General features: G+C 54.3%; 1 protein-coding gene across 4 annotated transcripts in view; it reads right to left on the bottom strand.

Moving 5' to 3' along the window:
* LOC106802332 (L-gulonolactone oxidase) overlaps positions 1–13,636 on the bottom strand; it is a 44,013-nt gene that overhangs the window by 17,309 nt on the left and 13,068 nt on the right. For all 4 annotated transcript variants that reach the window (XM_087437357.1, XM_014789923.2, XM_087437358.1 and 1 more), the window contains 3 exons: positions 12,497–12,591; positions 8,956–9,046; positions 5,531–5,716 (listed from right to left, as the gene is read on the bottom strand). In XM_087437357.1, coding sequence (XP_087293483.1) covers positions 5,531–5,716; positions 8,956–9,046; positions 12,497–12,591 — 372 coding nt within the window. The remainder of the gene's footprint in view (positions 1–5,530; positions 5,717–8,955; positions 9,047–12,496; positions 12,592–13,636) is intronic.

Here is a 13,636-nt window from a genome sequence, read left to right as displayed (position 1 = left end):
ACTTTCTATCTAAGAAGCAATCGTCTTACCCCTTTGTTCTGGCTTCCTATCCCCTCCTCCTCGCACGTTCCTCCCGCGGCTCAGGACCAGCCAACCTGAGGGCTCGACCGTCAGGGAGCAGACCCATGCCTAGAGAGGAAACGAAGACACTGGGGGGCTGCGTACATCTCGGAGCAGCCCCTACATAGAGGTAAACACTCAGGACAGGACGGTTTGCAGCCCCAGTGGACACAGGACAGTTTAAATGGCAAGAAACCAGGAACAGATGTCAAAGCATGTCTTTGACATCTGTGTGTGCTGTCTTGCTATGGCTTCTCAAGAACCTCCATGCCTCCTGGAACTTAGGTCCAATTATTGCTCCTTTTAGATTAGAGGGAAACATCCCAGGCCAAGCAAGAGTGAGGAGAAACTGTTCTAATGACGATTTTCCGATCCAGCCTCCTCCTCGAGAGGCTGGTTTCTTTGAGGGGAGCAAAGCCTGTATTGCGGCTTTCTATCTCCATCTTAGCTTTTCCTCCCAAGCATTTCCAGCCCCTTGAAGGTGCCCTTTAAGGCTGCTCTGAGTGGAGAGAGCAAAAGCAAATTAAATGCGGGGCCATTTATTGCACACACCACTTGGAGTAAATCACAGGGCTGGAAATGCCACCCACCCTCTGTGGCAGCCCTTCCTTGTGGCCTGCGACTGGAGGCGGGGAGGGCTGCCAGCAGGGTGTGACGGAAGCTGATGGTGGGCCTCCCAGAGGCCAGCGCTGGGCCTGCGGCCCCGGGTGGACTAGCAGCAGCAGGCGCTTCAGGGGGGAGGGAGAGAATCCACGGAGGATGTGCTGACTCACAGGTGAGGGGGAGGAGCAGAATCCTGCTCCAGCAGCCCTCACAGGATGAGCTGCGGTCGGTCGGTCGGCATGGAACGCGGGGGCGTCCCCACAGGGTTCACGCCCCTCTTTGGGGATAAGGCCCAAGGGCTTCACCGGATGCTCCAAAGGAGAGAAAGAGTAATGCAAGAGATGACCCAAGATGACCCTCTGTCTTGGGGGTGGGAGGAGGCGATGAGGTTGGGGGATAGTTTTGCATCCAAGAGCTACACTGGCTTACAGAATGTCGGAGCTGAGAAAGACTACAGGGTTTATCTAATCCAGCCCCATTTTTAAAACACAAAGAAACCAAGGCCCAAAAAGTTTGAGTGACTTGCTCAAGGTCACACAGAGTGAGCAGCACAGCCAGCCTTAGAGGCCCCGTCTCCCTTCCTAGAGCCCTTTCATTGCACCTTGTTGAGTGTTTATTGCTGTGTAATTGTGTGTGTGTGTGCACGCACACGTGTGTGTGTCTACTTTGTCTTTTAAGGGAGAAAAGTGAAATTGCTATTTCTTATGTGTCATCACAGCCTTTCAGAGTCAAACAAATTGGAAGCTTTAAGAAGAATGTAGCCCATTGCCTAAGAGTCACTTAAACTTTTCAAGGATGTCGTGTCTAAGTCAGAAGCCTCCAGGTTGAGATGAACTGGAGGAGAAAAACCCTTGAGCTCTGGACAGACAGAGAGGCCAGTCAGGGTGTGTGTGTGTGTGTGCACACTCGAGTGTGTTGGGGTGGGGGGACAGCCCGAGATAAGGCTCTCCTAGAACCAGGACTTGGCCGTAATCAATCTGAGCAAATCTCAGGCAGGTCGAAGGAGGAGCAGAATGACAATGCACAAGGTGTCAGGAGACTGTCCATCCACACAGCTCTAATATCCTAGTAGGAGCCTTGGGACATATCCTACTGGCAAAAAGAAACAATCTCTTTATCTTTGGGTCAAAATATTCAGCTTAAAAATGAGCAAGTTCTGACCTAAGTGAGAGGCAGGAAAAGAGACTCAACAATTAAGCATGTTACAACCCCTTTCTGGTTGAAAGTGGTCTCTGAGGCCCATCTCCCTTCTTCGCCTGCCATGCTTGCCCCGGCTTAACCTGCCCAATGCTCCACTGAAACCATTCTCACTGAGGTCAGCAATGGCCTCCTGATGACCAGATCCAGGTGTTGACCCCTGATTCCCCATGGCATTGGACTCTGCTGACCACTTTGTCCTGGACACCCAGCACCCATTGCCTCTGTGGCCCCACCCTCTCCTCACTGGCTTAATTCCCCTCTGGGTCCCCCTTGATTTCCTTTTTCACACCCTTTTCCTCCTCTCATCCACTGAATGCTCGTGTCTAAGCACTAAGGCTCCCTTCTCTTCTCACCCAAACCCACTATCCCTGGGTGATCTCATCCAGTCTCATGATCAGTCCCCTAGGGGGCTGACGACCCCTGCTTAAGCTGAATTGTGTCCACCCAAAATTCGTATATTGCAGTCCTAACTCCCAGTATCTCAGATTGTGACTATATCTGGAGACAGGCCTTTAAAGAGCTAACTAAGGTAAAATGAGGTTACCGGGCTGGGCCCGAACCCAATGTGACTGGTGTCTTTATAAGAAAGGGAGATAAGGAAACAGACATGCACAGATGGAAGATCATGTGAGGACGCAGCAAGAAGGTGGCCATCTACAAGCCGAGGAGAGAGGCCTCAGAAGGAACCGACCCTACTGACACCTTGATCTCAGACTTCTAGCCTCCAGAACTGTGAGAAATAAATGTCTGTTGTTGAAGGCCCCAGTCTGTGGTATTTGTTACTGCAGCCCTAGCTGACTAATACAACCCCTCAATCTGCATTTCCTGCCCTTGCCTCCCGCCTGAGCTTCTGACCTGCCAAGCCAGCTGCCCCCGACACCTCAAATTCAAGTTCCCAAACCAAACTAATCATCTTGCCCCTGACACCTGCTGTGCCTCCTGGATTCTCTACCTCGGTGGTGACTCCACCATCCTTGACTCCTTCCTCCTACTCCACTCCACATTCAATTGCCAAGTCCTATTGCTTCCTCATCCCAAATATCTCTGACACTTGTGCTCTAAAAAAGTGGACCTGGTTCTGTGTTTCAGCCCCTTGGGCACCTCTTCAGGCTCTGCCCCCTCTACCTCACCCTCTTCCAGACCTTTTCCCATGGTGCTGACTCTGGTCACAGCCCTCTCTGCCAGGCCCTTTTTGGATTGTTATGAACTATTTCTTTAGCTCCTGGCCAGGCCATCTTCTCTGGATGCTGCCTTCAGTTTCAAGCCTCAGGGCAGGCTGGCTAGTCTGCCAGTCCTGGAGGCCCAGCTCCAAGACTATGGTGCCTTCATCAGCCATGTTACATATATGCTTAATCCTCAGAGTGGGGACCAAGACGGTCTGTCTTTGTAACCTTCCCCTGCACGCTATTTCCATAATTCTCTGTCTGTCAGAAACCCTTTAGCTGAGAAGGGCTGGAATGCTTGGTTCAGAGGCTGCAGAGATGAGGAAAGTTGGAAGATCTGTTATCTCCTCTGCAGCCAGTCCAGGGGCAGGAGGACCCTGAGGGGTAAAAAGGATGGATGGTGGCAGCTGCTAAGAGGGAGAGAAGTAGGCCTTCCCAGGGTCTGTTGAAGAGAAGAAAGGCGCACCTGGGCTGCGCACCACAAACCTGAGAAGATGCGTGGGTTGTACCTCAGTGGGGGTCCCTGCCTCATCCTGCTGCATGACCAGAAAGGAGTGGTCACTCCTTCAAGTAGAGAAGGGAAAGGCTAAGGACGCCTCAGAGGCATGAGGGCTGAAGGAAAACCTCTTTTCAATCCTTGCAGTGGGAGCTCAGAACTTGTTCCATGGCCCTAGGGCTTAGCCCTTGGGTCATATGACTCTCAAATGCTGACTCCACAGCAAGCCTCCATCAGCATGCCTGGTACTGGGCAGAATGTAGAATGCTTTTTGAACCCAGCTTGGAGCAAACAAAGGGCCTAGATCAGCCCTTAGTACCGGCCTGGAGATTGTGGCTGGTTGAGGCAGGCTTAAGGTGGCCCCAAAGAGTTCAAAGTCTGGGATGGCTCCAGGCAGTCATGTGGACCAGCCCCACTCTCAGGGGGCTCCCTGGTTTAGCCACACCTTGTCACTGCCAAGCAATTCCATAACATGTCCTTGTCCCAAACTTGTCCTACTTTCTTGGGCCAAGGCATCAGGCAGCTCATTTGCCAATATTGGCCCATGGAGGCTCAGCACTGGTACTCTAGGGATCAATGCTGCATCCCCTAGAGCTGTGGAATCACTTTCTCAGCCACCAACTGGGAGTTCTGGGGATAAATTTCCACCGAACACCACGCCTCTGAATAGGACACCTTCTGGATTCACGGCCTTTGCCTCGAGGTTTAACGTATTAGAAATTCCATGGGCCGGCCCCGTGGCTTAGCGGTTAAGTGCGAGCGCTCCGCTGCTGGCGGCCCGGGTTCGGATCCCGGGCGCGCACCAACGCACCGCTTCTCTGGCCATGCTGAGGCCACGTCCCACATGCAGCAACTAAAAGGATGTGCAGCTATGACATACAAGTATCTACTGGGGCTTTGGGGGAAAAAAATTAAAAAAAAAAAAAAAGAAATTCCAGTGGTAAGGATTTTAGACCAGGTTCTAGATAACAAATTTTCCATTTATCACTGACTAGGTGCCATGAGGGACATGTTTTAATACTGAACTAGACACTTCACATGTGTTATTTTATTTAATCCTCAGATTCAATACTTTAAGATAGACATTCTTAACTCTCTTTTAAATGGGAAATTAAGGCTCAGCAAGGTTAAATGATTGGCTCCAAGTCACAGCTTAGACATGGGAGCGCCAGCATTCAAGGCCAGATCAATTTGATCCCAAATCCTACCTTAGCCATGTTGGGTCAGTAGTGCTGACATCACTGCCAACTCCGTCTGTGCAGAGGGTCTACTCATATTGAATGATAAGGTGACTACAGAGGAACTCAAACTCCAAGGAACTTGTAACCATAAATTTGAGTCCTATAGCTTAGTGATTATCAGGGATAGATCCAGGCCTGCCAGGCTTTTCAGGCCTGCTGCATGTTATCCATCCATCCATCCATCCATCCATCCACCCATCCATCCATCCATCCATCCATCCATCCATCCATCCATCCATCCATCCATCCATTCAGCTAACCGACATGGTTTTTCATTTATTCAAAAAACACTACTATCAATGGAAAGCCATCCTTTCTGCCCCTCATCATCCAGATCCAAATTCCTTGCACGTGACCTCAGGCAGCCAGCAAGACTGAAAGTTAGTCCACCCACTTTGCTGTAAAGAAACCACTATAAAGGGAATCCTGGGCATATCCTGTGGCTCAGTGCAGTTGAGAGTTAATGCTCTCCAGGGAGCAGTCAGCTCATGCTGGCACCATGTCTCCTGTGGCAAGTCTCTACCCAACCTCTTTTCTTGCCCATACCTCCGCCTCCCTCCTGCAGTTCCTCTGAGCTTCACTGACCTGATCAGAAAGGGTTCTGGCCACAGTATCATGAGGGCCAAGGAAAGGCTGGCAAGGTCAGCCCACTCCCGCATTCAGGGGGCCTGCAGAGCCACAGGGGGCTGACAGTGGAGTGTGGCCCACTTGTCAATGTCCTCTATTTATTGTCTGAGGTTGCGCAGTGGTGAGCAAGAGACCAGTACCTCTTTCAGGGTTGAGGGGAAGGAGGTCTCCTGCAAGTGGAACTGGGGCACACACTGCAGGGTGATGGTGAGGATGACTCCAAGGCAGCCCAGATGCACGCGCGCGGCCTGGAACACCTCTGCGTTGCTGGACTCGGAGCACTCAAGAATGGTCCCGTCGGCCGTCAGCAGGGTCAGCGCCACCACCTGGCAGTGAGAGAAGAGCCATACTTCAGAACCCCGGCAGGCATTTCCCACAGACTTCGGGTGAAGCCCTCACTTCCCTGTTCGTCCTTGGAAGTGAAGCCAGGTATCACCTATTCCCAGATCACTGCCGTCTGGCCGCAGGGGGACTCTCCCGGCCGGGTCTACCGTCACATCCGGAGGGGCTCTCAGTCTTGGGGGAGGGAAGAAAGGGAAATGGGGAAAGGGAGGCTATGTCTGGGTGGTATCAGCCCTCAGCAGGGAGGGGGACTGTCCATCATATGAGGTTCCATGGGATCCAGGTGGCTTGTCCTCCCACCACTGCCTTGCTCACTCTGTGGGCTTCACTGTTGGGATGCAGCAAGCCTCTCCTGTGCCCAGAGGACATCTAAGATGAGGCCCAGCTCTAAAGAGCCGTGAGGTCCTGGGTGTGGTGCCTTGCAAGGCAATGGAAGGACACGTGGGTATCTGGGCTAGGGTGGGTCCTGCTGTCCTAACATGCAGCCTGGGGCCAGGGTCCCCTGCAGCCTCTCTCTGCCTGTTGCTCCTCCTGGGCACCATCTCAGCCAAGCTGAGTCCATCCTCTCTTCGGGGACCCACTCACTGCAGGAACTAGATTCTCCCACTTGGCCACACCCAACCAGAAACCTTTGGGTTTCTGCAAAGAGTGGGACTCTGGGTTGGATACAGATGATGAACTCCAGTATCTTCCCCCAGCCCCATTTCCAGAGGAACCTTCTTGCATTGCCTGCTTAAGCACTTCTCCACACTCCAGCACCTGCTACCTTGGATGGAAATTGCTTTTGACATGTGTAGTTGGCGCTGGGTGCTCAGGGTGAGAGAACAGATAAAGCTGAACTAATTCTGATGAACGGTGACCAAGACCAGAGAGGAGAAATTGGCAGGAAGGGAGCACAACGGCCCTCCGTGGGAGTGAGGGTGTCAGAATGATTTTTACAGAAACCAGATTTTGTCTAAGATCCAGAGCCGTGAACGAGAGCTGGCCACTGAAACATGTCAGCAGGGTCCAGCAGTGAATAAAGGTGGGCCTGGATTTACTAGCTGTGTGACCTTGGGCATGTTATTTAACCTCTCTGTTTCCTCATCTGTAGAATGAGGATAATGACTATCTGAGACAGAGTATGTGAAGCATCAGCTAAGTGCCCAGTGTATGTGGATATTAAGGATGTCAATCCCCTCCCCTTGCTCCCCGCCATTGACATAACGTGTAAAATAAAACAGCAGGCTCTCCCATTCCTTTCCAGTGGCCTGTCCTGCTCAGCTGGACTTCCTAAGAGAAGGGCCAATAAATCTCATGTGCATTTTGATTTGTGGTCACTCAGAACTATTTTCCATACTCTGCTGATCATTTTGTAGAAACTGAGGCTTGACCCCAGCCCTCGGTGGTAGACTAGGACTGTGGCCTAATCGTGGGGGTGGCTACTGTGCTGTCCCCCCCCCGCCCCCAGTTACCACTGGGCTCTCTTGGGTAGTAAACCCGGCTTTGAGAGACGTTTCCACGGAGGGATCCCACTACCTGGGCGTCAGGTCCCACAAATCCTCTGCCACTCTGCTGTACAGCTCTCACCTACGGGAGGGGTCGAGTGCCCTCAGTCTTCCCCTCCCCTGGCTCACCCCAGCCCCTCGCGATGCCCCTCTCTTGCCTGCGATGCTCGGAGGTTGATGTGGTAGCAGGAGGGAGGGGAGAAGGAGAGGAGCAACAGAGTGCGTGTGCGACACTGATGAGGAAGCGCAGTGAGGTTTTCAGGAAGAGGAAGCGTGAACTAGGTTTCCCCTCACAGAGTTGAAGCAAACAAATACAAAACAGAGTGAACCCCTTAGAAACTGCTTTTGGGCTGTTTTCTTTCTGTGTCGGTGCTGCTCTGAGACTGGAGCACGTGGGCCCCAGCTCCCAGAAGTCACATGCAGACAACGCTTGCCCGGGTGTCTGTCTTCCTCAGACCGCTGCGCAGGGGACAGCCACACACCTGGGAAGATGACTGGGGGACATTAAGTGGTCACTGTGGTCCAACCCCCAGCAATGCTGAAATTCCTGTGACAGCACAGAGTGTGGGCTCTGGAAAGCGCCTTGTCTTACAAACACAGCCCATCACAAACATTTATTGAGCACTGACTGTGTACACTCTTCCACACCCCACATGCGTTGCTGTTGTGATCATCCCATTTTCCAGGGGAGCAAAATGAGGCAGCCAGAGGTAAAGAGACTTGCCTCAGGTCACAGACAACGGCGGCTGTGGAGCCAGGATGCAAAAGCCAAGCGCCAGTGCTTAGCGGTGATGCCCCGGGGGCCAGAGGCCGCACGGCCCCCAGTGCGGATGAGGCCCTGCAGAGGCCCATGTGGAAACACATGGCAGCTGTCTGGCAGGGATGCCAGCCCAGCCCAGGGGCTCTCGTCCGTGACCGATGGATGAGCAGCCAGCCTCTGCATGTGTGGCCTGGCAGCCCACTCTGCAGCGGCACAGCCTGGCTCATTGGGAAGCCCCTCCTAATACTGAAGTTAAAGGAGTTTGTCCTCCAAAAGGTGGCTCCCGACCAGGCCTCACGGACTGTCATTGGGTCAGCCATGCATTTAACATCTGCCATCTGTTTCCTCCTCCTGGGTGGAGGACTATTCTCTTCTTGTTACAGATGAAAACAGGGATGTCCAGAGGAGTTAAGTAACCTACACGTGCATACTCAGTGTGCGTTGGAGGCAGGTTTTGAACCGAGGTCTGAGTCCAAAATCTGTGCTCATAACCAGTTCCCCAAACTGGACTCCTGTGAAATTTAAGAAATGCTTTTTGACGAAGGTCCAGTGTGGATTAGGCCCATATATGCCGGGCTCTGCCTCAGGTAGCCCGGTCTCCTGTCCTGGCCCCTCTCTGACTTGCTAACCTGGAGAGGCCCCCGGCCCTGCCTGGCTCCCGGCTCAGACCTTTCAGTGCGGATAGAACCCCTTGCTTGCCCTCTTCCATATGGTGGCCAGGAGGCTCTATGTACTAGGGCTTCTTCATCATGTGTGTCTGTCAGGGATGGATGAGCTTTAGAGAAGGAGATGATGTTCCTGGAGGGCACCTGTAGAGTCTCCATCAGAGGTGGGGACCTGGGGTGGGTTTGAGGCCTACACAGAGCTGAGCCAACACAGCCCATGGAGCACCAGGAGCCGTGGCAAAGAGGAACTCCAGTCCAACTCTCCCCTCTCCCTGGCAGTCACAGGAGCGTGGTGGAGCAGGCGGACTCACCTGGGTGGCCAGGATGCCGTGCTTGATCCCCGTGTTGTGCGTTCCGGACCCAATGACGCCAGCTGCAGTCACGTCTGACACGGCTCCCAGGCTGGGCTCGGCAGGAGGGAGTGAGAGGAACAGGAGGGACCAGTTAGGCTTTCCTGGGATAATGGGTGCCCTGGGTTGTGGTGTGAGGCCCTTCAGAGCAGAATAGTTGATTCATCTGCTGCATGGGTTCTTGTCCCAAGTTTACCATGACTTAGCTCCTCTGACTCGGCTGCCCTTCTCCGCTCTGAGCCTCAGTTCCCTCATCTCGGTGGCCTGTCAGCTCTGAGGTTCAGCTCTGAGGGGAGGCCTGCTTGCCTGCCTGCCTCTGGGGTTTCTGCAGCCTAGAACATCCCTTTCCTCTGTCCTCCATCTGCCAACACTGTCTTCTCCACCAACCAAAGGCCAAAATGTTCCTACTAAGACTTCTCCAGACCCAACCCGTCCAGACCTGCAGAGTCCCTGTGAGAGTGACCTGGTCCCAATGGCACACATCGACATCCCGGGAAGGTGTGAGGAGGTGGGAGCCTCCCTGAGCCGTGAGGGAAGGAGAAGGAGACCATGTCACCCCCCTGCTCAGAAACCTCCAGGGGCTCCCCGGGGCCTCCAGGATAAAGCCCGCATCCCCAGCCTGTGTTCCAGGCCCTGGGTGAATAGTAAGAGGATTCTGTGTGCACCAGAGGACCAGACCCTTAAAGGGGAGCAGTACCCCACCAGAGGCATGCAACCTGGGGCAGGAATTAGAAAGAAGGGCCCAGATCTCAGGGTCAAGGAAAGCATGGGTCAGGAGTTTAAAAAATCTTACTTCTCAGGAGTTTTCTCTGAGACAGCCCTGCCCTAGCGTAAAGGAGAAGGAAGCCAACATTACTGACGGCCTCCTAGTGCCACGGCCATGGGAGCTTCACGTGCCGCACAAGAGCTTCACCAGAGCCTGGCTAACCGCAGTTCACACTCGAGGGACGGGCTCGGCAAGGGGAAGCGGCGCCCCTGGTCTCAAAGACACAGAAGCGGAGGGCGGGGCTCTGACGCAACCCTGGCCCTCAGCACAGACCCGGGGCCCCTGAGGCAGGCAGGACCTGGCTCCCAAAGAAGCAATCGGGGGACCCCGGCGGCTCTGCTCTGCTTTCAATGCAGGCTGACAATGATTAGAAAATGTAGCCTCAGACCTTCCTGCGGGGGCGGTGAGGGCTGGGGGCTGCCCTGGCAGAACAGGACGAGGATGGAGACACTGAAGCCTTTTCCAGCCTTCTCCTCCCCACTCCTCACCTTGGGTCTGCTCTTGTCTCTTTGTCCCCATTAGTTCGGTTACTTGGTGATATCACCCCTTCTGATAATACCAGAAATCCCTGCCCCAGGGGATTACTCCAGCACGTGGAAAGGCACCAGCGTGAGGGTGTTCATCATGGCATCGCGTATAATAGGGAAAAACTGAGAACCACCTGAACGCCCACACAGGGGTGGTCAATCAAACTGCAACGTGGAGTTTATGAGGACTAAGGAGCCATGTGGAGACAGGCTTGTGACCGTGTTGAAAGAAATGGTCTGGATGAAAGTGAGGCCCTCAGGGAGAAGGGCCTCGAAGGAAGGATTAGACTCTGGCCCCTGAGGGGGTGGAGATAACAAGTGAAGGGGAAGGGTCACTTCCAGAGTCTGGAGGGAGGCATTGACAGAGCTGGGAAAATGGACAAGAACTCATGTTCATTGAGCACTTACTATGTGGAGCGTCTAATTCTTCTAGTCCTCTGAGCACCCCTGTTCTATAGACCCATTTCCCACATGAGAACTCTGAGGCCCAGACGGGTCAGGGACCTTGACGAACACCTAGTATGAGGTAGAAGCAGGGTTGGCCCCCAGGCTGTCGGCTCCTGGAGCTGGGGTCTTCCCCATGCTGCCGTCCCGTCTGAGGAAGGGCGCCCGTGTCCTGCCTCGAGTGGCACACCACGCAGTGGAGCGCTCCTGTGCCCTCAGCTGGGTGACCTTGGTGAGCCCTCTGCCTCAGACCTTGGTCTCTTCCTCCGTAAATGGGGGGTTATAGTCCCTCCTCACGGGTCGGTGTGACGATGAAATGAGAGAACGCGTCACGCAGCAGAACGCGGCCCGACACAGCTCTGGTCTGCCCTCCAGCCCTCCAGCCCTCAGCCCCGCCACTCCTGAAGTCCCCACAGCATCCTTGGAGCTGCAGACCCAGGTGCCCCTGGGACACACATGAGGAGACACCCTAATTCCCTTCGAGTGCCAGCTGGGCCTCGCGCAAGCAGCCACTTGAGGAGCACGAGGTCCCCAGGGAGGACAGAGACACATCATGAACAGGGCAGAGATGCTTCGGGGCCCAGAAGCTAACGCCTGTAATTAACAGAACACGCCTCTTCCTGTTGTCGTTGGTCACGGTCTCTGCCCCACTATCTGCCTACAGGCCCCTGCACGCCCACCCCCTTCCCCTCTCCGGGGCTTTTGCTCACGTGTTCCCTCTGCATGAATTCCTTCTCTCCTCTCTGTTTCCTGGTTCCTACCTAGTCATCGGGTAGGATTCAACCCAGGAGCCCCTCCTACAGGGAGCCTGTCCTGATCCCCATCCCCTCACACATTCCCGTCTGACAAGGCTGAACCTGGGCCCCCCTTAGAGCCCCACAGTACCTGGCCATTTCTCTGACATTGACCCTGTTGCCCTGCGTTATGCTTGTCACTTTATGCGTCCACCCATTTGTTGGGAGCTCCTTGAGAGTGGGGTCTGGGTTTTATTCATCTCTGCCTCCCCAGGACCTGAACAAGGCCTGCACATGGTAGACACTCCATAAATGTTTAAGTTGCCATGACCCTTGGAGAGGCAGGAACAGAATGGTTTCCAGAGTAAAAAGGTATAGAGATACCTCAGGGCCTCTGATAAGAAAGCTGGGGTGAATGGACCACCCACACTTAAAGTCCAACCACAAGCTTCTATGGTACAATTTCCAGCTCGGAAGAGATTGCTACCCCAGTGTCCAAAACCCCTCTGTCACCTGTTCTAATGGTTGAAATCCCACAGTTAGAAATTCATTCCTTTGGCTGTGTTTGACTCTTATTTCAATGGAAGTCTTCTGATATTAAACCTGAGCAATCACTGACACCATGTTTGGATGGCTGAGCCACCAGGAAGCCCTATGGCTCAATCAGCCTGCTCTTCTGTTCCTCTGAGTGCTTATTTTGCATATCCTTCTGTTTAAGTCTCTACAGTTGTTTCTTGCAAGTTTTAAGAAAGACTTAGTCCTTGGTTTTCCCACTCCTGTACAAGCCTGTTATTTAAAGCTCAGCTCATCTCTGGCCTATTTCTTTCTATTCTCGTACACAGCCCCTGAAACCATGGGAGATGGGGAAACAGGTACCCTATAGGGGAAGAACAGGGGCCCGGAGAAAGGGGGTGCACCCTGGGAAGTGCTCCTCTCTGGCTCCTGCCAGGTCCTTGAGTGTCTGGCTGAGGCCAGGGCAGTGGGTGATGGGCAGCCCTGGCCTACCCAGGAAGATGGGAGGTGGATCTTACTTGGACAAGGCCAGGCCATGCTTGTCCAGCTGTGGGTGCAGGTCAGCCAGGAGGATGCCGGCCTCCACAGTCACCTGCTTCTTCTCTGTGTCCACCTTCGAGAGACCAGCACAAGCTGGGGTGAGCTAGGCCGTCGCCCAGCCCTCGCCCTGCGGCCAGGCTCCCCGAGAGTATGAGCGTGTCTGTCCCAGCCTGTGGTCAGCTTGAGCCACTCGCGCTGCAGGCAGCGAAGGGGGTGTGGGCGGAGCCCCGGAGAGCCAGAGCCCTGGGCATACCCTGTACTACGCCTTCTTCTCACAGGGGAAGGCAACGAGCAGCGGAGAAGAGGAGGGACTTGCGCAAGGTCACTGGCAGAGCTGGGGCTCGAACATGGGTCTCCTCGCTGCCACAGCTGCGCTTCCCCCACTCCACCCCACTCAGCCTAGGAAGGTGCGGATCCTTGTAGAGTTGTGCCAAGTCACCAACCCAGCAGGGCCTTCTCCTGCAGGGGCTTAACTGCTAGAAGGAGTTCAAATCCTTCGCTTACTCCCTCTTCCTGGGAGGACGTGACCGAGAACGGGGAGGGGGTGGGTGGAGGACATCCATGTGGTGCCTGCCACGGGTGGGAGGGTGCTATGTCCTGAGACCCCACGGCAGCCCTGGGAGGGAGGAACAGTCTCTCTCCATTTCACAGGGAGGAGACTGGAGTTCAGGGACTTTAAGTCACTTGCCCGAGGTCACACAAACACGGGTGGCGGAAAGGAGAGGAGAGTCCACATCTGTGTGACATCAGCGCACAGGCTCGTCCACGGACCCCGAGCACAGAGCGCAGCAGCATCAGTGCCTGGAACCCAATCTTCACTCATTAGCATCAGAGTTAATTACTGCCGTGACTGATGTCTTGACCGGAACATTTTCTGCGAGACGGAGACCGTCAGCCGGAGCAAATAGGGAAATCATAGAGAGAAATCCAGAACCTCTGCTAGCAGGGCTGGGTGGAGGGGAGGTTATCTGGCTAAAATTACAGCTCAGGAGAGCTGGCTCCGTCAGGTGAGAATAGGAGTACCTCACGTGTGGGACACCTGTCTGGCACCCTGACTCCCTGGCAGGCACCTGGGGGCGCTCACCAAGTGCCGGCTGAATTGCATGGACAGTATCCCA

The sequence above is a fragment of the Ceratotherium simum genome, chromosome 12, assembly GCF_057802395.1.
Source record: "Ceratotherium simum simum isolate JZ-2026a chromosome 12, ASM5780239v1, whole genome shotgun sequence".
In the NCBI taxonomy this organism is placed as follows: domain Eukaryota; kingdom Metazoa; phylum Chordata; class Mammalia; order Perissodactyla; family Rhinocerotidae; genus Ceratotherium; species Ceratotherium simum.
The sequence above is the reverse complement of the archived record's forward strand: the minus strand, read 5'-3'. Positions and strand labels throughout refer to the sequence as shown.